Source organism: Prunus persica, chromosome G1 (genome assembly GCF_000346465.2).
Source record: "Prunus persica cultivar Lovell chromosome G1, Prunus_persica_NCBIv2, whole genome shotgun sequence".
NCBI classification, from domain to species: Eukaryota; Viridiplantae; Streptophyta; class Magnoliopsida; order Rosales; family Rosaceae; genus Prunus; species Prunus persica.
Genome location: NC_034009.1, coordinates 34,981,006 through 35,002,046, shown reverse-complemented (window position 1 = coordinate 35,002,046; position 21,041 = coordinate 34,981,006). Strand labels below are relative to the sequence as shown.

The 21,041-nt window shown below is 41.3% G+C and overlaps 3 protein-coding genes across 3 annotated transcripts; all 3 read right to left on the bottom strand.

The window, feature by feature from the left end:
* LOC109947338 lies at positions 8,117–11,105 on the bottom strand. Its single transcript, XM_020557285.1, has 3 exons — positions 10,895–11,105; positions 8,795–9,666; positions 8,117–8,590 (listed from the first exon to the last, which is right to left on the bottom strand). Exons 1-3 carry the CDS (start codon positions 11,103–11,105, stop codon positions 8,117–8,119), a joined length of 1,557 nt encoding a protein of 518 aa, XP_020412874.1.
* On the bottom strand, positions 11,391–13,591 carry LOC109947333. Its single transcript, XM_020557278.1, has 3 exons — positions 13,189–13,591; positions 12,619–13,057; positions 11,391–12,531 (listed from the first exon to the last, which is right to left on the bottom strand). Exons 1-3 carry the CDS (start codon positions 13,589–13,591, stop codon positions 11,391–11,393), a joined length of 1,983 nt encoding a protein of 660 aa, XP_020412867.1.
* Positions 17,001–18,927, bottom strand: LOC18789733 (WRKY transcription factor 18). The gene is made up of 5 exons (XM_020555808.1): positions 18,634–18,927; positions 18,453–18,518; positions 17,946–18,305; positions 17,734–17,850; positions 17,001–17,592 (listed from the first exon to the last, which is right to left on the bottom strand). The coding sequence occupies exons 1-5, from the start codon at positions 18,715–18,717 to the stop codon at positions 17,236–17,238; spliced, it is 984 nt and encodes a 327-aa protein (XP_020411397.1). The 5' UTR covers positions 18,718–18,927; the 3' UTR covers positions 17,001–17,235.

Sequence of the window (21,041 nt, the reverse complement as noted above, 5' to 3'; positions counted from 1 at the left end):
TGATGACCAATTCTCAATAGCACAGTATACAAGATGAAGCAAACGGCAAATTTAATTAATAAATATTTAATGAAGAGAACAATAAATCATGCTCGTTGAGAATATGAGGGCATGGGTGGTTCTGAATTGTCTGCGACCAGGAAGGACTCAGGAATTTTATGTCGTAGGGTCATAGTGTACAATGGAGGATTTGGGGCTTAAAGGCTTGGTGGGGAAGAGGGTTAAAGGTTTGTTGGGGGTGGAGATTGGGAATTTAGGTTTGAGGGTTTAGAAAATAGGTGTTTTGGAGATGAAAACTCGGGAGGAAGGTCTGTGCAGTAGCTATACAATCTGTTCTAATTTTTTTTTTTTTTATAAAGACCTGGACCAAAACGACGTCGTTTTGGCCAGGTCTTTAAAAAAAAAAATCGTTACTGCTGGTCCAAAACGACGGCGTTTTGGCCAGCTAGTTTTTAAAAAAAATTCGCTGCTGGTCCAAAACGACGCCGTTTTGGCCAGCGTGTTTTAAAAAAAAATACGCTGGGCTGGTCCAAAACGACACTGTTTTGGCCAGCCTGTTTTTTTAAAAAAATTAGAAGCTGGGCCAAAACGACGCCGTTTTGGTCAGCTTCTTTAAAACAAAAAAACAGATTTCCTGTTCAGCTTCTTCTTCCTCAGTATCTGCAACTCTTCCCTTCAGCCATTCATGGGGTCACACCCCAATTCAAAGGGACCTTCTACCTTGCTTTCATGGAGTCCATACGGTCGTTTGACCCCATTGACCCCACTGTGGGTCCGTCCCTATCTGCGACGCCGAAGGCGGAGGTGGGTGTCGGCAGGAATGGTGCAACAACACGGTCTTGATTTTTCTACCACTGGGATGGGGATGTGTTTAGTTTAAGCAACAATTTTTTTTTTTTTTGTACCTTCTAGTTTGGATTTAAGTTAAAATAAAATGTTAATATTGATTTTTAAACTAATTTTTTCTTAATCTTTAGATTAGATTTAAGGGTGGGTGACCATAAGAGTCCAAGAGAACGAGACTGTTCAAACTAAATACTCGATAAAACATTTTTGGTTATTCGAAAATGATTTTGACAATGTTATCATACCAATATCTTCAATTAGATGAGTACTCTCTCTAGGCCATTTATTTTTATAGAAATTTAATTATATACCCAATCTCAGACATAGTTTTATAAAGAAACCCTATACAATTTAAAAACTATAAACACACCAAAAAAAAACTCAAAAATTGACAGCTGTCAATTTTTTTTAATTTAATAGTTGTTTTTTAGTTTATTTGTGTGTGTTAAATACCTATATTGTCCTTGTACTATGGATATAAGAGAGGAAAATCAGATCTGCCCAGATCTGCCAAAAAATCAAATTTGCCATAAAATCAAATATGCCCAGATCTGCCAAAAAACAAAATCAAATTTATTTTCTCCTTTTCTCTGGTGTTGGAGCAAGAGGAGCTTCCATTGAAGCTCAATCTAAGATCCAACTATATTCTTTATCTTTAATCTACAATTTCCAATATTTCACCTTTGATTTCTTGTTCTAAAATCGTGTTTCTATTGATTTTTTTTTTCTGATTGTTCAAGACCTCGAACAAACCTCGATCAGATGCTCTTAGCTCTACTCCTCTTTTGCCACATCGTCGTTGTCGTTATCGTCGTCGTCGTCGTCGTTTAGTTTGGACTTGAGATTTTTGATCTTTTGCTTCAATTATGTGTTTCTCTTCGGATTTTAGTTGGTTTTCAAAATGTATTTTAAGCTTTGATGATCGATTTAACTTTTGTTACTATTTCAGTTATGAATCTCATTTTTGTTTAACAATGTACTTCTATGTCATAGTATAAACAATGTACTTCTATGACAGAGTATTAACAATATACTTCTATAATAGTATTAACAATCTGGGCTCGACTTGTTTTGAGTTGGTCTGGTTTGTTCTTTCTTCATCTTTTCTTTAGTGGACATGTATTAGAAATAGCAACATGACAAGCATTAATCAACATGACAGTAAACTAGCAGTGTTATTACCCTAGACTGGAACATTACAGGGGTAAACATGCATTAGAAATAGGATGTCATAGGAAATAGCAGTGTTATTACCCTAGACTAAAACATTACAGGGGTAGATATGCATTAGAGATATAATATTATAGAAAACTAGCAGTGTTATTACCCTAGACTAGAACATTACAGGAGTAGGATGTCATATGAAACTAGTATTGTTATTACCCTAAACTGGAACATTACGACCATTAATCAACATGACAAAACTAGCAGTGTTATTACCTAGATTGGAACATTACAGCTATTAATCAATATGACAGTAAACTAGCAGTGTTATTACTCTAGACTGAAACATTACATGGGTAGACATGCATTAGAAATAGGATCATAGGAAACTAGCAGTGTTATTACCCTACATTGGAACATTACAGGGGTAAACATGCATTAGAAATAAAATGTTATAGGAAACTAGCAGTGTTATTACCTTACACTGGAACATTACAGCCATTAATCAACATGACAGAGCAGTGTTATTACCCTAAATTGGAATATTACAACAATTAATCAACATGACAGTAAAGGTGTGGAACATTACAGTCATTAATTAACATGACACGTTAATGAAACTACGGTTTTCAAGACCTTTTGTTTGTAATGAATTGTTTGGGTATTTTTATAAAATTCGGCTGGGCTTGTTTTGGTGCTATTTAAGTTTTTTTTGTTGGTCTTCTTTTTTTAGTTGATTAATGGCAGTTATGTAATTTATAAGAACTTAAACACTTATTTCTTATGTAGTAAATGAGTTTTGTGTGTGTTTCTAAAATGCATTAATTCTATGTGGGGTTTTTTGTATAATTTTAGCCCTTATTTTGAGTATATTAATGAAACTCCTTTATTTTTAACCCTGATTAATCAAACAACAATTGATATTTTTACTTTCGAGTTGGCTAGCTAATCATAATGTGGTAACTAGTAAGACATATTCTCAATCAATAATCTCTTCATCATTCTTCATATTAGACCGACTCATGAAATAGCATATGGAGATGGGGTCAATCGAAAAAGTGCAAATTTTTGTTTTTTTGTGGGCAGGAAAGTTTGCTTTTTTTAATATTATTAAATATATATATATATATATAATTTTGGGCAGAAAAGTCCAATGATATAGGCCGTGAGGTTGATAAAGAGCAAAGTTATAGTTCTAGTTCTCTCTCACATGTCAATATATCATGGGCTGATAGAGAGCAAAGTGGGCAATGCCCAATGGGAATAAATAAGAGGCTACAAAATATTAATTAAATAATGAAGAGTAGAGTGTGGCGTACGGCCCACAAGGACTCAAACACACAAAAAGTCTTTGTTTACATATTCAGAGGTCAATGGTCGTCGAAGTCAACCACCTAAAAGGTTAAAGCAACAAGAGCAAGAGCTCATCAGTTCATGCACGAAACCTCCTCTTCAGTCCTCACCCTTCGATGCCTTCAAAGGCTCCAATTCATTTCGTCTCCCGCGGCTACTTGTACAAGAGATTTTTTGTTTTTTGTTTTTGTTCTGGTGAAGTGTAAGAGTCATCCTATATTCTTGTATTTTTCACCACTAATTTCAAATAAATAATGGCCAAATTAAGACCAAGCTTAACAATCAAATTGCAGAAAAGGTCATGCTTATTTGTGTTAAAAACTCATTTACAAGACAGAATGGTGTAGGATTGTTTGTTTGCGTCATTTAATCATGTATATAAATAAGTATGACTTTAGAATTAGACATATGAGTTTGATTTTAGAATTGTCTCTCAATTGTAAATGTATGTTAGACTAGTTTATCGGCTTAGTGTGTGTGCCCGCCTGTTTACAATTGAATTTGATGTCCTTTTTGGACATTAAGGGCCCATTTGATAAGTATTTCAGTTTTAGTTTGTAGTTTTCATTTTTTATGATTTAGTATAGAGGAAAAGGAAGGAGTGAGAACAAAAGTGAATATGGGATTGAGAGGGAAGATGAGAGTGGAGGATAGGAGGAAGGATGAATAACAAAAACTAAAAACTGAAATCTATTTGAAATTATTTTTATTTTTGTTACTCCTCCCTCCCATAATCCCCTCTCATCCTCACTCTCATCAAACGACCTGTTTGTGCAAATAATCTCACGGGAGAATATTCGCTTCTAGATCCTTCAACCTTCGATCTTCCTTCTCTCTCTTCCTCGATTCCTGTAAAAAAGACTGGAGTAAATAGACCACACCAGGGGGGTGTTGGCCAAAGGCCCTCCGATGCCTAAGTTAGTTCGAGTGTTTGTAGGAAAACAATAGCTAAGCAAAGGGTACGGAGATTTATGTAGAATGTAAACTGGGTGGCCGGAGCCGTGTGTGGTGGCCGGAGCCGTGGAGAGAAAATATGGAGAGTGGAGAGGGAGAGAGAGCTTCGGGTATTTTTCTCGGGTATAAGGAGTAGGTTTAGATGTACCTTGAATGATGAATGAGGTTGTCTATTTATAGGAGCCTCAGGGCTAGGGTTTTGTAGGAATCGAGTTGGGCCTGATAATATCTGAATTAAATATATATTATCTCTTAAGAAGATAATATCTGAATTAAATGATATTATCTCTTAAAAAGATAATATATGATTTAAATGATATTATCTTCTCTTTATTAGGATAATATCTTAATTAATGATATTATCTCTTTAAATAAAGATAATATCATATTAATTAAGATATTTATCACAATTAATTAATTAGCCAGATAAACTGGTTTAATTAATTAATTAAAGAGATAATCTTCTTTTCCACGTGGCGTGCCCTGATTGGAGACGAAAATATATGCTCCCACAAATGCCCCCAGCTTCTGCATGGCGCTTGTGTGGCATGTAGGAGATGAAATTAATTTTTTTTTCGGGCTCTCCAACTATGTCTGGGCTTTATTATGTGAGTTGGACTCCTTCGCAGATCGGATTCCCAATTGGTGCAGGCTTCTGACTGTAGTTGGAGTTGGATTCCCAGGAGGAATGAGTTTGTGATTCCTTCTTGACCCGGGTTGTCCAACCTGTATAAATACAGGGCTTCTCTTCACTCTTTCTCACATTGCAAACTTAACTTCTCTACTTTCTAGCTTGAGAAAGATCTTGGAGAGTTTTGTACTGCTTGTCGAAGAGAGGAGTTGCCGTGCATCCCAAAGTAAGTCGAGCACGTAAATTTTTTCTTCATCTTCCCCTTTTCGCGGCAGGGACCAGCTGGGTGGGAATAGGCTGGTTGTCGTCGTGACTGGTTGCCAAAGATGATTGGAGCAGTGGTGGCTGCTGGTGGCTGCCGAGCGATAATTAGGAGGAAGTTGGTGGACTGCCCTTTGCTGAGGATGTCGAGAGATGGAAACAGGACGGTCCGAACCCTGATGATTTGCCTGCTGCACAAGAAGAGTGCTCTGCTGAACAGGATGAGTGCTCTGCTGAACCCCCACAAAAAAGGAAGGCCGATGTCTACTTCCTTAAGGGCGAGGAATGTGTCTCTATTGAGAAAGAAGCCAAGGCTCCCTTCTGCTGAGAAGACCCAAGTATGAGCTATTCCCACGTCATCTGCCAGGGTCAAACATCTTGTTGGTGCAGATAGCAAGAAGATTGGTGCTATGCGCAACATTAAGGATGTTCCCCTTAAGCCTCTTGCTGACGAGTTTGGAGATCATGATCTGCTCTGCGAAATAGTTCGTGTGCGATCTAGCTCACCAGTTGAGAAGCAAAGAGGTGCAGATGCTCATCTCCGAAGTTCAGGTCGTCTACATCAGTCGAAGAGTGGAAGTCGATCTGGGCGGTCTGCTCATCCATCCAACCATCATGTTTCAGTTGTTGAGTCACGAGCAGTCAAGTGGAGTGGATTCATCGTCGTCAGTTCCTTTGGAAGTAAGGTTGGCAGAGGCTAAGAAAGCAAGAGAGTCATCTGCTCGGGGAAAAGGTTCTTCTGCAACATCAGCTGCTGATCCAAAGGTGGACAAGCCTAGCCCTACAGGGGATGCGAGTGTGTCTGATCTGCTCAAGACGCACTTTCTATCAAGTCCATCCGCTTGTGCTGAGCTGGTTGATCAAGTCCGTCAGGCTGGTGATCTCGGTACTTTTTCAAGTCTTTCCTTGGAAAAACAAAGAGAAACAACATTTCATCTGCTTCAAAAAGGAGTGGTTTTTGCTGCGGAGACCATCCGGAACTCGTCGTCTGCTGTTGCCCCCTCTTCTGCTCAGCTTAGTGAGTTGGAGAAGAAGAATGCTGAGCTGGCTAGCAGGCTTTCTGCCGAACAGGCTCGTTATGAGAAGAAGACGTCTGATTTACGGGCGATGATATCTGAGTTGAAGAGTTCCCTTACTGAGAAAGATTCTGAGCTCGGCTCTTCTGCTGTTGACTTGGCAAGTCGAAAAGATGCTTATTTCCGCCTTGAGCGCAAGAATGCCGACATCTCTCATAGTTATGACAAGCTTTTGGCTAGATTTCACGCCTATCATAAGTCTGCTGAAGAATCCAAGTCTGAAGCTGTCATGGATGCGTACAAGTTGGGCTACTTGGACTGCACAATTGGATATGATCCCTTCTATGCCATTGGAGATGAAGACATCGAGATGCTCTATCCTGACTTGCCTCCTGTGCAAGGTGAGGAGGCTAATGCTGCGAACACCGAAGGAGCTGAAGAGCAGGTGGCTGAAGAGGCAGTAGATGAAGAAGATGGAGCAGAGGATGATGCAGCTGATGAGGCGGTGGCAGACGTCGTAGATCATGCATGCGGAGCTGCTGAGAGTGTGGCTGATCAGGTGGACGCTGAAGAGGCTGCAGATCAGGGGTCTTCTGCTGGCGTTTCGGAGTAGACGAAGACTTCTTTATTTCTTTTCAGCTTTTGTAGTCTGCTTTTTGTTTGGAATAATTGGTCTTGTTTTGACCATCTTCTTTTTGTTTGAACTTGGCCGGTTGGTCGCTTTGCTATGAAAATTTCAGTCTTTATTTTTTCAACTTCAATTTGCACATTGTTTTGTGAACTGCTTGAGTAACCGATTAGTGTCCTGCTGTGTATTTCCCTTGGGATTTCGGCAAAAGCCAGGGTCCCCCTTGAGGGACTCCGGGCGTATTCTGCATTTTTCCAAAAAACGCTTTAAGACGCTTCTGGTCGTTGCCCTGCGTCTCCCATAGGACGCTGCTTATGGACAACTGTCTGACTATCCTGCCCCCTTAGGAAACGGATAGGAACCTGGATACCTCCCTTAGGAAATTTCTGGCGCACCCTGCAACCCCCTTAGGATGCTGCTTTGTGGGCTGCGTCTCCCGAATGACGCTTTTGGTCGTCGCCCTGCGTCTCCCTTAGGACGCTTTTTATGGACAACTTTTTTGACTATCCTGCCTTCCTTAGGAAACGGATAGGAACCTGGATATTTCCCGCAGAGAGCATGGTGATCCCCTTTTAAGAAACTCCTGGCGCACCATGCGTCTCCCTTAGGACGCTGTTTTGCAAGCTGCGTCTCCCGAATGACGCTTTTGGTCGTCGCCCTGCGTCTCCCTTAGGATGCTTTTTATGGACAACTGTTTGGCTATCCTGCCCCCCTTAGGAAACGGATAGGAACTTGGATACCTCCCTTAGGAAATTCCTGGCGCACCCTGCAACCCTCTTAGGATGCTGCTTTGTGGGCTGCGTCTCCCTTAGGACGCTTTTTATGGGCAACTGTTTGGCTATCCTGCCTCCCTTAGGAAATGGATAGGAACCTGGATACCTCCTTTAGGAAATTCCTGGCGCACCCTGCGTCTCCCTTAGGACGCTTATTTGCGGGCTGCGTCTCCCGAAAGACGCTTCTAGTTGTTGCCCTGCGTCTCCCGAAGGACGCTACTTATGGGCAACTGTCTTTTGTTGTGGCACATTCTGGAATTTGCAGTAGTTGCTTCTCTTTTTCAGAAATGCGCAGTACTCAGCCGTCTGCTGGGGACTGAGCAGGTAGGAGTAAGCTTCATAGGTAGTATCTTTGGAGATGGTAGGCGTTCCATTGTCGCGGAATGTCCTTCCCTTCCATGGTGTCAAGCGTATAGCTTCCTCTGCCCCCGGACTGGCTGATTATGTAAGGTCCTTCCCAATTGGGTTTCATCTTTTTAGACCCTTGTCTTTATGCAGTGATGAAGGCCTTTCTTAGCACAACGTCGCCTGGTTGAAACTGTTTGATCTTGGCTCTTTTGTCATAGTAAGACTTCAACCGCTGTTGATAGGAGGCGACTCGGACAATGGCCTTCTCGCGCTCGCCTTCAAGTAAGTCAAGGTTGAGTCTCATCTGCTCGGAGTTCTGCTCAATACTGCCCACTTCGATGCCTATAGAGGGGACAGTGATGTGAGGAGGAATGATCGCTTCAGTTCCATAGGCGAGGGAAAACGGGGTTTCGCCAGTTGATCTTCGCTTGGTGGTGCGATAAGCCCATAGTACACCAGGGAGCTCATCTACCCATTTTCTTTCGGCGCCTTCTAATCTCTTCTTTAGACAGTCCAATATTATTTTATTGGATGCCTCGGCCTGGCCGTTGCCTTGAGGATATCTTGTGGTAGATAGATGCTGCTTGATGCCATACTTTTTGAAGAAGGCAGTGATCTGCTTGCCGATGAATTGCGAGCCATTGTCAGTAACTAGTGATTGTGGGCAGCCAAACCGGCATATAATGTTTCTCCAGATAAATCGTTCCACATCATCTTCTTTAGTAGATGATAGAGCTTCGGCCTCGATCCATTTAGTAAAGTAATCAGTGGCGACGATCATCATTTCTTTCTTGGCAGGTGCCGTTGGCATGGGGCCTACTAAGTCGATGACCCATTGCATGAAAGGCCACGGACTGTTCTGCGGATGGTAGATTTCGGCAGGCAGATTAGGAACTGGTTTGTACCGTTGACAGCGATCACATCTTTTGACATATTCAGTGGAGTCATGGCGCATAGTAGGCCAGAAATAGCCTACGTTTAGAGCCTTCTGGGCGAGTGACCTGCCCCCAGAGTGGTTGCCACACTCGTCGTCATGAATTTTGCAGAGGACCTCAAGTGTTTGAGGGTACTTTATGCAAGTGAGATGAGGGCCGGAGTATGATCTGCGAATGAGCTTGTCGCCTTGCATGTAATATCTCGCGGCTTTCTGTTGGACCTTCCTAGCTTCGGACTTATCCGTTGGCAGATTTTCATTCACCAAGTAGTCGATGATGGGGTGTTGCCAGCTGGGGTCTTCATCGATCTGCATTGAGTCGATTGGCTTTGTTTCTTCGATGCTTGGTCGGTCAAGGTGTTCGACTGGGATGGAGCGTCTGAACTGGGTGTCCAGCGCTGATCCTAGGCTTGCCAACGCATCTGCATGGGTGTTCTCTGCCCGTGGAACTTGTTGGATGGTGAAAGTAGGAAATTCTTTCAGAAGTCCTTGGACTTTGTCGAGGTACTGGATCATTCTTGGATGCTTTGTCATATACTCGCCTGAGGCTTGATTCGTGATCAGCTGAGAGTCTGAGTAGATGGCTAATCTCTTGATCGTCAGTTCTTTTGCTAGGCGCAGTCCTGCGAGCAATGCCTCATATTCTGCCTCGTTGTTTGAAGCAGAAAAGCCTAGTGTGATGGTTTGTTCCAACAAGGTTCCATCTGGGGTGATTATGACGACGTCTGCCCCTGCTCCTTTGTGATTTGATGCTCCGTCTACATGCAATTGCTACATGTCGTTAGGTAGGTTTGAATCGGCAGGGGAGGTGTCGTCTGCTTTTTCCTTGCTTTTTGTGACCATCTTCTCTTCTTCGGTTGTCGGAGTAAACTCTACAACAAAATCTGCTAAAGCTTGGGCTTTTATAGCAGTCTTCGGCCGGTAGAGGAGGTCGTATTGACTGAGTTCGATAGCCCATTTCATGAGTCACTGAGAAGCGTCGGGGCTGTGGAGAATCGATCTCAAAGGAAATTCTGTCATGACAATTATCCGGTGTGCTTGGTCGTAGGGCCTTAGTTTTCTCGCGGAAACTACAAGCGAAAAAATGAGCTTCTCCATTTTCGGATAGCGAGTCTCTGCGTCGAGGAGAGCTTTTGAAGTGTAGAATACCGGATGTTGTGCCCCTAGCTCTTCTCGGATGAGAGCTGAGCTGAGCTCTCATCCGAGAAGAGCTGAAAGCTGAGTCGGACACCGCCAGGTAGATGTACAAGTCTTCGCCTGGTATCGGTTTTGAGAGTAAGGGAGGTGAAGTGAGGTAGGTTTTCAAGTTTTGAAAAGCTACTTCGCACTCGTCATCCCACTTGTCCCTGTGTCCTTTCTACAAGGCTTTAAAAAATGGTCTGCACTTGTTGGTAGATCTTGAGAGGAATCGGTTGAGAGCTGCCACCCTACCCGTTAGACTTTGTATCTCCTTTGTTGTGGCAGGTGACTTCATGTTGAGTATAGCCTTGATTTGATTTGGATGTGCCTCAATTCCTCTTTGGGTGACTAAGTATCCCAGGAATCGGTCGGACGAGACTCCAAACGTGCATTTGCTCGGGTTCAACTTCATGTTGTATTTTCGGAGTAGGCTGAATGCCTTGGCAAGGTTCTTGACGTGGTCTGCTCGCTCGGGAGCTAGCATGTCGTCTACGTAGACCTCCATAGTCTTGCCGATTTGCTCCTTGAAAATTTTGTTCAGCAGCCTTTGGTAGGTTGCTCCGGCGTTCTTCAGCCCAAAAAGCATGACTTTGTAGCAATATGTACCTCTTTCGATGATGAAAGAGGTTTTAGCCTTGTCATCTTCATGCATCATGATTTGGTTGTAGCCAGAGTAGGCGTCCATGAAGCTCAGCAGTTGGTTGCCGGAAGTTGAATCGACGAGCTGATCAATTCTAGGTAGTGGAATGTTGTCTTTAGGGCATGCCTTGTTGAGGTCGGTGTAGTCGACGCACACTCTCCACAGACCTTTATCTTTCTTTGCCACTAGAACAACGTTCGCCAGCCATTCTGCGTAGGAGACTTCTTCGATGAAACCAGCAGCTAGAAGCTCATTGATCTCGGCTTCAATGATGGCAACCCGCTCGGGGGCGAAGTTGCGTCTCTTCTGCGCTACAGGTTTAATGGCTGGGTTGACGTGTAGTCGGTGGCAGATGATCTGGGGATCGATGCCAAGCATGTGGGATGGCGACCATGCAAATACGTCTTTGTTGTTCCGGAGGAAGGCTGCAAGCTCTATCTTTTCCTCATGGCATAGGCGCGAGCCGATCCGTGCTTTTCTCTCTGACTTGTCAGGATCAAGGGGTACTAGCTCAACGTCCTCTTCGGGCTTCCATCCTTCTTCAGGAGAGACCTTCGGACGGATTCCCTCGACTTGGTCCTGATTCTTTGATTGCTATTGGGGAGTAGCCTTTCCTTTTCTTTTCTGGTCTGCTCGGCTTTCAGGAACTGGATCTGCTTTCTCCTATGCTTGTTCTACTCCCTTTAGGTCTGCCTGATTCACAGGGAGGAACTGTGTTTGCTCGCCTTTCTTTAGACCTTGAGCTGAGCATTTTCTTGCTATTGCCTGATCGCTGTTGATCTGGCCGATACCGCCCCCAGGGATTGGGTAGCGAATCTTCTGATGTACGGCAGAGGTGATGGCGTTGATCTTGCCGATCCATGGTCTGCCTAGAATGCCATTGTAGGGTGAGACTTCATCAATGACCATGAACGTTTGCGACCTGATTACAGGTGGAGAGTAGATGTCGAGATCTATCGTGCCCACGGTAACCGTCGTTGCGCCATTGAAACCAGTCAGCGACTTAGCTGATTTATTGATCTTTGCCTCTAAGCCCATATGTTGGACGACTGCCAATTGTAGGATGTTGGCTGCACTGCATTCATCTGCATGGACTCGGTCGACCATGGCCTGAGCGATTTGAATGTTGATGACAAGGGCGTCGTTGTGCGGTAGATCAAGGCCGATTAAGTCTTTCTTTTGAAAGCCGATCACGGGATCGTCTTCTGCCAGTGAGAGGCTAGTTGAGACTTGGGAGATCATAGTAGCCTGTTTGATCTTCCTCTTCTTTTCTTTGTTGGTCAGTCCAGACTCCTCGGAGTCGGCTAGGATTGTGTTAATCCTTATGACCTTCTGGGGTGGCTCTTTGGCGGTATCGCGGTCTTCTATCTGCTGGATGGCCTGCTTCGCGATGAACTCCGTGCAATGACCTTCTCTCACGAGTTCTTCGAGATGCGCTTTCCAAGCAAAGCAATTATTCGTATTGTGCCCATGTGTCGCATGGAAGGCACAATATTTTCTAGTATCCCTCTTGTCTGGATCTCCTTTCAAGGGTGGCGGTCTTTTTACCCAAGGTCTGTTCTTTACTTGGGCTAAAATTTGATGTATAGGGATAGAGAACTTGGTGTAGTTCTCTTTCGTCGTGGCCTCTCTTTGTGGGCGTGACTTGCCTTTGTCTTTGTCCCTGCTGCCAAGCCTGTCGCCTCTTTGTTCTGCCCGTTTAGCCGGTCGATCTTCCTGCTCAGTGGACTTCTTCGCGGTGATTCGATCGTCATCCCAGAGTGCGTAGCGTTCTGTGGTCACGAAGACCTCTGCCAGAGTCTGGCTGGGAGTGATAGTCAGCTCGCGGTATAAGTCATGTTCTGCTGGAAGACCTTTCTTGAATGCAGAGGATGCGATTTAGTCATCGCACCCTACGATGTTGGCCTTTTCTGGTTTGAACCTCTTGATGTAATCTCGAAGGGATTCCTCGGGCTTCTTGCGCAGGTTGAACAGATGGTCAGGGTTCTTCTTGATCGTCCGATAAGAAGTGTATTCTTTAGTGAAGACGTAAGTAAGCTCCTTGAAGCTGTTGATCGACCCAGATGGCAGGGTATGGAACCAATCCTGAGCTGCTCCTCGCAAAGTCATTGCAAACACCTTGCACATTAGCACGTCTTCGGCTTTGTAGAGGATCATAAGGCTCTTGAAGTGCTTCAGATGACTTTCAGGGTTGGAATCGCCTTTGAAACATGTGAAAGAGGGCGTTGAGAATCTTTTCGGGGGAGCAGCCTGCTCGATTTTGGCGGTGAAAGGTGAGGAGTTTGCTTGGTCTACCTCAATCGTAGTGCATATTCGAAATTTCCGCCAATCTTTAAGTCTCGAAGTCGGTTATTCACAAGATTTTCAACGTCTTCTGCACGCATGGCTAGTCGGTCATGTTGATGGCCTTCGTGATTTAGATGATGTTGATTGACTTCCTCATTGGCTTGCGAGGGTCAACCTTTTCGGTTGCGCTGTCTAGGAGGCGTGTTGGTGGACTGCGCTTGCGAGGGATTTCCAGTAGTTTGCCGACGAGAATTAGTTCTTCGAGAGCGAGTAGCGAAGCGCCTTTCTTCACGGTCCTCATTGTGATGATTGTCGAGTTGACCTCCCTGGGGGCCTATCCTTTCATGAATATTTCTCTGTGAACAGGCAGCGGAGCGCCTTTCTTCTCGTTCCTCGTCTCGATGGCCGTTAAGTTGACCTCCCTGGGAGCCTAGCCTTTCATAAACGTCTTCATGCTGGCCTAGGCGAGCGTGGATGTCAGGTCTTGGGCCCAGCCTTTCGCGCACGTTGGTCTTTAAATTCAATCTGGATGGGAAACTTCGTCTGCTATGAATATGGCTTGCGGATGCTTGCGACATGTCCGCGAGCTGATCTCGTTGTTGCGCATTTCCTTGTCTGCTTACTCCTGCTCAACCTGCTTGGTTCCCGCCGAACTGCCTATCGGCGCGTTCGTTTATCCTTCTCTCTTCACCCTGTTGTCCAAGGCCAAGGTTTTGAGCCAAGTTTATTTGGTTGAGGAGCTGCCTCATCAAATTGTTTTGGTCGTCCATTCTTTGAGTTAGCTGGTCAACTCTCAGATTAAGGTCTACTTGACTTCGTGGATCGGGAGGAGAGAAATGTGTAGAGCCCAATTGCACACGGGCTAGGGTTTCGTTGGATGTGTGCGTGGGAGCATGCGTCGACGTGGAGGCAATGGAGGGAATGGTTGAAGATGCTCCAAGATTGGGCCAAAGTCGGCGGTGGTAGTGAGCCCAACTGGATGTGAGGTTCCACCATGCTCGGTGGCGGTGCTATGAAGGTGGCTAGGTCCGGCCACGGGGCCTGGAGATGGTACGTCGGCGGCGGAGGCCGGTGCGGTGGTCCTCGCTGTGAGTCCGGTAGGTGGCAGGGTGGTTCCAGTCACATGGGGTGGCTGTTGAGGGTTCATGGTGGCGAGAGGTGGTGGGGCCGCCATGTCGATCGTAGGATCGTGGGAGGAGTAGCTTTGGGCCGTCACGGATTGAGCCATAGCGGCGGTTTTGCTCCTCGTGCGCTTGCTTCCAACCATGGTTGTTTGGAAGGCTTCGGTGGATTGGAAAATAAGAGGAATGGATTCCTTGAGCACGCGTTGAGTATAACTCGTGCTCTCAATGAAAGCACCAAATATTTGTGCAAATAATCTCACGGGAGAATATTCGCTTCTAGATCCTTCAACCTTCGATCTTCCTTCTCTCTCTTCCTCTATTCCTGTAAAAAAGACTGGAGTAAATAGACCACACCAGGGGGGTGTTGGCCAAAGGCCCTCCGATGCCTAAGTTAGTTCGAGTGTTTGTAGGAAAATAATAGCTAAGCAAAGGGTACGGAGTTTTATGTAAGGTGTAAACCGGGTGGCCGGAGCCGTGTGTGGTGGCCGGAGCCGTGGAGAGAAAATATGGAGAGTGGAGAGGGAGAGAGAGCTTCGGGTATTTTTCTCGGGTATAAGGAGTAGGTTTAGATGTACCTTGAATGATGAATGAGGTTGTCTATTTATAGGAGCCTCGGGGCTAGGGTTTCGTAGGAATCGAGTTGGGCCTGATAATATCTGAATTAAATATATATTATCTCTTAAGAAGATAATATCTGAATTAAATGATATTATCTCTTAAAAAGATAATATATGATTTAAATGATATTATCTTCTCTTTATTAGGATAATATCTTAATTAATGATATTATCTCTTTAAATAAAGATAATATCATATTAATTAAGATATTTATCACAATTAATTAATTAGCCAGATAAACTGGTTTAATTAATTAATTAAAGAGATAATCTTCTTTTCCACGTGGCGTGCCCTGATTGGAGACGAAAATATATGCTCCCACACGACCCCTAAAGTTTTTATTTTTATAAATTTAAAACATTTAAAAAGATCACATCAACTCAAGGTCATCATTTTCTAGAAATTCGTCATGCATGATCACGAAAGCCACAAGTCATGCAAGTGCTATGAATTAGTGGGTAGTTCTTACTTGGGGGGGTGTTAATGACTTTTATAGAGTTTAAAAGTCTGGAGGTATTCAATTTAGACTTTTAAGGAGGATATAAAAGTCTAGTGGTATTCAATTGTGACTTTTAAAAAGTATTTAAAAGTTTGGTAGTATCCAGTTATGACTTGTAAAAAGCATTTAAAAGTTTAGTGGTATCCAAAAAGCTAATGACTTTTAAAAAGCTTATTAAATGAATGACTTTTCTATACTTTTAAGGCTCATTGTTAAGAGCAAAAGTCTTGTCAATTTACTAGTGACTTTTATCAACTCTATGAAAGTATTTAAAAAATTGTCAACTCTATGAAAATCACTTACTTTAAAAAATTCTTTATAAGTATGAATTGAATACACCCCCCTTAGTGCCAAAGGGCCACTTGATGTTACGTTGGGGTGGCTCTTCTCAAGTAGACAGTCCACTACGAACAAATCGTTTTCACGTGTAAAGACTTTCACTGGTGGTCATAAAAGAAACAAGACCTAGAAGCCAAAGCCAAAGACTTAATCATTCATTAATTACATTTCCATGACTTTCCTTTCCTATATAACTAGCTACCTCTATAATTTGAATTTTCGAATATATCAATGCATTTGGACAAGGAAAATAAATTTGAAATTTTGAGAAAAGTTAAAATTTCTAAATTAACATGAACCAATTCTCATGTTTTGAATTTTTTTTTAAAAAGGTAAAATTTTAGAAATTCCGCGTGAGAAAAAACATGGAATTTGAAAATCATAAATCCCCACTTTAAATTCTATCAAGTAGTCATTTCTAAAATTATAAGAGAAATTGAATTTTTTTTAAAAGATAACTTTACAAATAAATGTTAAATTCCATATTTTAAATATGTTACTCAAATAAGAAATAAAGATAGAGAGAGCAATTTTAAGTTATACGAAAATTGCTCTCATTTAAAAAAATTCATAACATATACTTTACAAAGGCAAAGGAAATAAAAGAGTTCATGTCAAATAAAAATTCTCCATACATAAAAATAAAAAGAATATATAAAAAAGGAAATATTTTTGCTCACCACTTTAACTCAAGGGGTATTCTTATTATCTTTCTCAACACTTGACAAGTGTCTATTGACATAACCATAGTTAACTCTTTATTTTGTATTTATGAAATCATGGTTGTGTTAATAGAGACGTGTCAAATGTTAAAAAGAGTAATGAGTACATTTTGGGTTAAAGTAATGAACAAAAATGTTTCCCATTAAAAAATGCTTATCCACACACTTCTTTATACACTGATTTTTCTATAATTTTTCAAAGAAATTTTGGAAAGTATATAGGATCAAGTTCTTTGGTCAATTTGTACGGCTGCATCGGGACTAAAACTTAAAGTAAGGATAGCAAAAGTCAATTTGTAGCTACATTACAATAGTCATTATATTTTCTTGTTCATTATTAGTCTGATCGTGATGTTGATGCACTCTTTTACTTTTCCTGTATGCCTTAATTAGCTGCTACAAGTGTTCGAATTCTTGTTCAAACATTTCAGCACAATAATTAATAATAATAAATTATTTATTTCTCTGATAAGACCACCACCGATGAAGTCGTTTATATATATATTTTTATCGTCGGGGTTTTCGTATTTTTCTTGGAAATTCCTGCTTACTTTCTCGTTGATTTTTCTAAGAGGAAGAAAATTGTTGTGTGTGGGATTATTCTCAGCAATTCCAATCTAATGATCTTGATTTTGAAAGGGGTCTAGTACAACACCACCACCAGAGATAGTACAAGAGTGTGCTACTTCAGTAAAGAACAACTAATCTTTTTTCTTCATTCATGATGATTTCATAATTCTATTTACATATCCTTGCACTTTACAACTCTCTACAACTCTCTACAACTCTCAAATGATATGTAAATAAAATTAAATCCAAATAGGAGAAAACCAGCAAATTAAGAACTCAATCTAAGTGATAATAATCGGGTATACAAAGCTCTAATTTTTCGTCTTTTTTTTCCTTATTGGGTTTGATTTTCACCAATTTCCCATCCGAGAATGGTCTGAAAATCTTCCTGAAATGGCAGCAGCAAGTGCAGATGCGAAATTGGGATCTTTGGTCAAGGAAGAAGCCATTTGTTGGACCAAGAACTGTTGGAAAGCCGGTGGAGCGCCTTCGATTTCTCGGGGGCTCAGATTATTATTTTTGTCACATGAGAAAGTTGGAACTGGCGATGTTCTCTTGGCCATGGATGGAGAAAGCGGACTAAGCTGCTGGTTTGGAGATATTGAGCCTATCAATGTTACTTCAGCTCTGGTTTCAGGGTGCATGTGGTTATGTTCTCCTTCATATGTAGCCACCAACAAACATGGATTTTCCGCACTTTTTTGCACCTGAAAATAAAAACATTAACAAATATATCAATATTATTTCTTCTTTATGAGAAGTGAGGAGGAAAGGACAAAAAAACAAAAAAAACAAAAAAAAAAAGAAAAAAGAAAAAAAGGAGATTGGGGTTGAATTTAATGAAGTACCTTCTTTTTAACTGGGCAACTTGGGGCAAAGGAGCACTTGTAGTAAGCCCTAGGAGATGGGTTATCTCTGGTGACCTTTTGACCATATTTTCTCCATTGATATCCATCCTTCACAATCTGAAATTAATATTTTGGACAACTTTTCAGCATCAAATCTCAAGCAATGCATTGGGTTAATTACGATAAATTTAATTAATATAATTAGGGCTTACCAGGCGTGTATCAGAGGCTTCAGTGCGTACATAAACCTTAGAAATCTTCAAGTTCATGTTCTCCTTCGGCCTCTTACATGGGTACTCTTCATCACTGATGGAGCTGGTCTCAGTATTAGTCCCAGGACTAGTTAATCCAATCATGTTTCTGTAGTCTTCGCTGTCCGGTTTTCGCTTCTTGTTGAAGTTTGTAGCCAAATCGTTTTGATCAGAGCTTTGCTGCTTGGCGGTCATCAACTCCTTCACATGGGATTGCAAATTGGTGTAGTTTTCACAGAGAGCGGTAAGCATCTCAGTCAGCTTCTTGTTCTCCAAACTTATCCTATTCAACTCTTCAGTCAATACATGGCTAGCTGCTGCCTGCTTCAACATATCCATCAAATCAAAGAAGACGCTAATCTTATTAGTTTCTTAATTAAATAGTTAAGCAAAAGAGATTAATTAGTGGCTTTGATTTCTAGCTTGAGGGTTTGAAGTAGAAATTAACGTTCAAAAGCATTAGCTCACCTCTTGTTTCACAGATGCATGGCCTTCAAATACTTTAGCATAATCCCCTTCAAGCTCTTGTTGCTTCTGATAATAATAAAAAAGTAGATTTGAATATTAATTAGAGGTTCCAATTAGAACTTAATTAATTAGCTAGCAAGAGACCTCAAACCAAATATAAGGCAGCAGAAACAAAGCTCACCTTCACAGGAGCTTGATCATCACTAGCAGGGTGGAAAGGAATAACATTGAGGCCGAGAGAAGTGTTCACCCATTCTGAGTCCATTGCTGACGACAAAAAAAGCTTGAATTATTATCAGTTGAGCTCTCTATATATCGATCGAAATCTTTCTTTTCAGTATTGAAAGGAAAACCAGTCCTTAGCAGTTATATAGAGAGCAAGAGAGATGGGAGAAGGACAATAAGAAAGAATTTGATGTTGGGAAGGGAAAGTGGGAGGAAAGAGAGGCTTATGAGAGAGAGAGAAGACATTCAAGGACTTTCCTGCGATTGTCATCTCGTAGTTTGTATCTCTATCTATAAAAATCAACGTTTGTAGAGAGAGAAAGAGAGAGAGATGGCGACGGGGCATGAAAAAAGCCATGTCGGTCTTGAAGTCAAGGTCAAGGTTCCCACTATTGCTAGAAGATAAAATTATAATTATAATTATAATATACATGTTGGCATGTTGGCATGTTGGCATGTTGGCCACTCTTTCTCCTTGAGGGTCTTCTTTGTCAAAATTGACTGATCAAAAGCCACAGCTACACACGGACATGACTACTGGGACGGCGGAAAAACACGGTTTTGAAATTACATCAAGCTAAGCTCCAACTTTCAACCAACCTCAGACTTTTTTGTTAATATTTTTGCTTTGCTTTCTCCAGTTTTTTTATTTTTACGTGTCTTTTAGGGGTCACCCTTATTTCTATGAAGAAAAAACAAGGTGACTTCTTGTTTTCATTTTCAGTGCGTACATGTTAGTTCAAACTTGATTCGTAAATTAGTCGGTCGTTTAGTCAAAATAATTTAGACTTTTCCTTATTTCTATGAAGGAAAAAAAAAAAAAAGATCACAATGGCCTTTCGGCTATGCATGAACCCTCTTTTTTTATTAATTTTATTAATTTGCTTATGTATGAACCCCTTTTTTTTTAATTCACCCAATGGCCTTTCGGCTAGGCGTACGACCTTATCCATTGATGTTGACCTCTTTTGATGTTTTTGTACGTAGTAGACTGTAATCATTAAAAAAATATCGTGATAATTTCTTGCTAATTTACAATGATGAATTCATAACGATCGATATTGATAACATTCTCCTTTTCTGGGTAACTTAATTAACAAGTGGAAGCAAAATCCGAAACCCCAAAACCGACTTAACTGGACCGACAACACCTTGAGGTTGAGGAGGCAAATGCAATGTGAAATGGCCAGAGACTTGCAGTGTGAAAAGTTAAAATTCCCTTAAAAGATTGCGTACAAAAATTGAACATGATTGATACTTATATGAAGAGGTCAGAAGAATCGACTGACTTCTGATCATCATGTATATCATATGTCAATAACTAATAAAGGAGGCCTTGAATTAATGTAGGGAAACAGTTCAATTCCTGAAAAAAATTATGGATCCATTTTGACCCACTCGACCTTGACTTGAAATTCGGGCACACTGCAGTGTGAAGTGTGGACATGGCTGCCGAAATTGGATTGCTGGAAACTGGAAAATGTGACACCAAAATTGGATCACATGGTTTTTTTCCCCAAGTTTTTGTCGGCCACCTAACTATTTTTGCCTCTTCTTTTTTTCCGGTTACAGGGAGGACCGAAGCCCAAGAAAAAACCAGAAAAAAAAAAAAAAAAAAACTATACTGGAACAAGCCTAGCAGTGGTCATCCTAACAGAATCATTTGCCAAGAGGTTTACAATAGAAGGAGGAGGAAGATCAACAACTTGATAACCCAAATTGGAGTTTTCACCCATATGTGCCATATGGTCAGCAACATAGTTTTGTTCTCTATGAATATGAGAAATGGAACAGTCCCAGTCAAGCAAAATCAGGTCCTAGCAATCATGGATAAGGCTAGAGAGAGGGTGATTAGGCCTAGTCTCTCCATTAATTAAAGAGACTGCAATAAAGGAGTCACACTCCACTTTAACTCTTTGGATACTCTCGTTACACGTACTGAGTAAACCCTTGAAAACACATCATAATTTAAATAATATATTAAATTCACACACACTACACGAATGTTAGAACTCGAACTCAAAACTTTTCCTAAAAAATCAATTATTTTAAATCACTACACTAATGGTCATTTTCATTTCACACGTTATATAAGAAGAATAATATCCTTGTGGCAATGCAATCATGGTATATATTATTGATTTTTGTATGACATCACAACGTGGAAGAAAACCTCGCGGAGACCAAAGTAGTACAATTCAGTCTTTCTTTTAATTATGTTGTAGTCTTTGAATTATTGAACCATATATAATAATCAAGCCAAAACATAAACTAATTTTTTTGTCAGTATCAATAGAAAAAAAAAATTATATATATATATATATATATCTTGCACAATAGTGAAAGCATTATGGTCTTTGTATA

What these genes read in the sequence shown, in the direction of transcription:
- LOC18789733 (XM_020555808.1), bottom strand. Translation starts at nt 18,717, where the DNA reads ATGGACTCAGAATGGGTGAACACTTCTCTCGGCCTCAATGTTATTCCT. An exon ending in ATGATCAAGCTCCTGTGAAG is followed by an intron (nt 18,519 to 18,633) that starts GTGAGCTTTGTT and finishes TATTATTATCAG; the next exon opens with AAGCAACAAGAGCTTGAAGG. An exon ending in GTTGCCCAGTTAAAAAGAAG is followed by an intron (nt 17,593 to 17,733) that starts GTACTTCATTAA and finishes TTTTATTTTCAG; the next exon opens with GTGCAAAAAAGTGCGGAAAA.
- LOC109947338 (XM_020557285.1), bottom strand. Translation starts at nt 11,105, where the DNA reads ATGCTTGGCATCGATCCCCAGATCATCTGCCACCGACTACACGTCAAC. An exon ending in AGTGGCAAAGAAAGATAAAG is followed by an intron (nt 9,667 to 10,894) that starts GTCTGTGGAGAG and finishes AATTGCATGTAG; the next exon opens with ACGGAGCATCAAATCACAAA. An exon ending in TGCAATGGGTCATCGACTTA is followed by an intron (nt 8,591 to 8,794) that starts GTAGGCCCCATG and finishes ATCGGCAAGCAG; the next exon opens with ATCACTGCCTTCTTCAAAAA.
- LOC109947333 (XM_020557278.1), bottom strand. Translation starts at nt 13,591, where the DNA reads ATGTCGCAAGCATCCGCAAGCCATATTCATAGCAGACGAAGTTTCCCA. An exon ending in TAGACAGCGCAACCGAAAAG is followed by an intron (nt 13,058 to 13,188) that starts GTTGACCCTCGC and finishes CGAGACTTAAAG; the next exon opens with ATTGGCGGAAATTTCGAATA. An exon ending in GAAAAGGCCAACATCGTAGG is followed by an intron (nt 12,532 to 12,618) that starts GTGCGATGACTA and finishes TATCACTCCCAG; the next exon opens with CCAGACTCTGGCAGAGGTCT.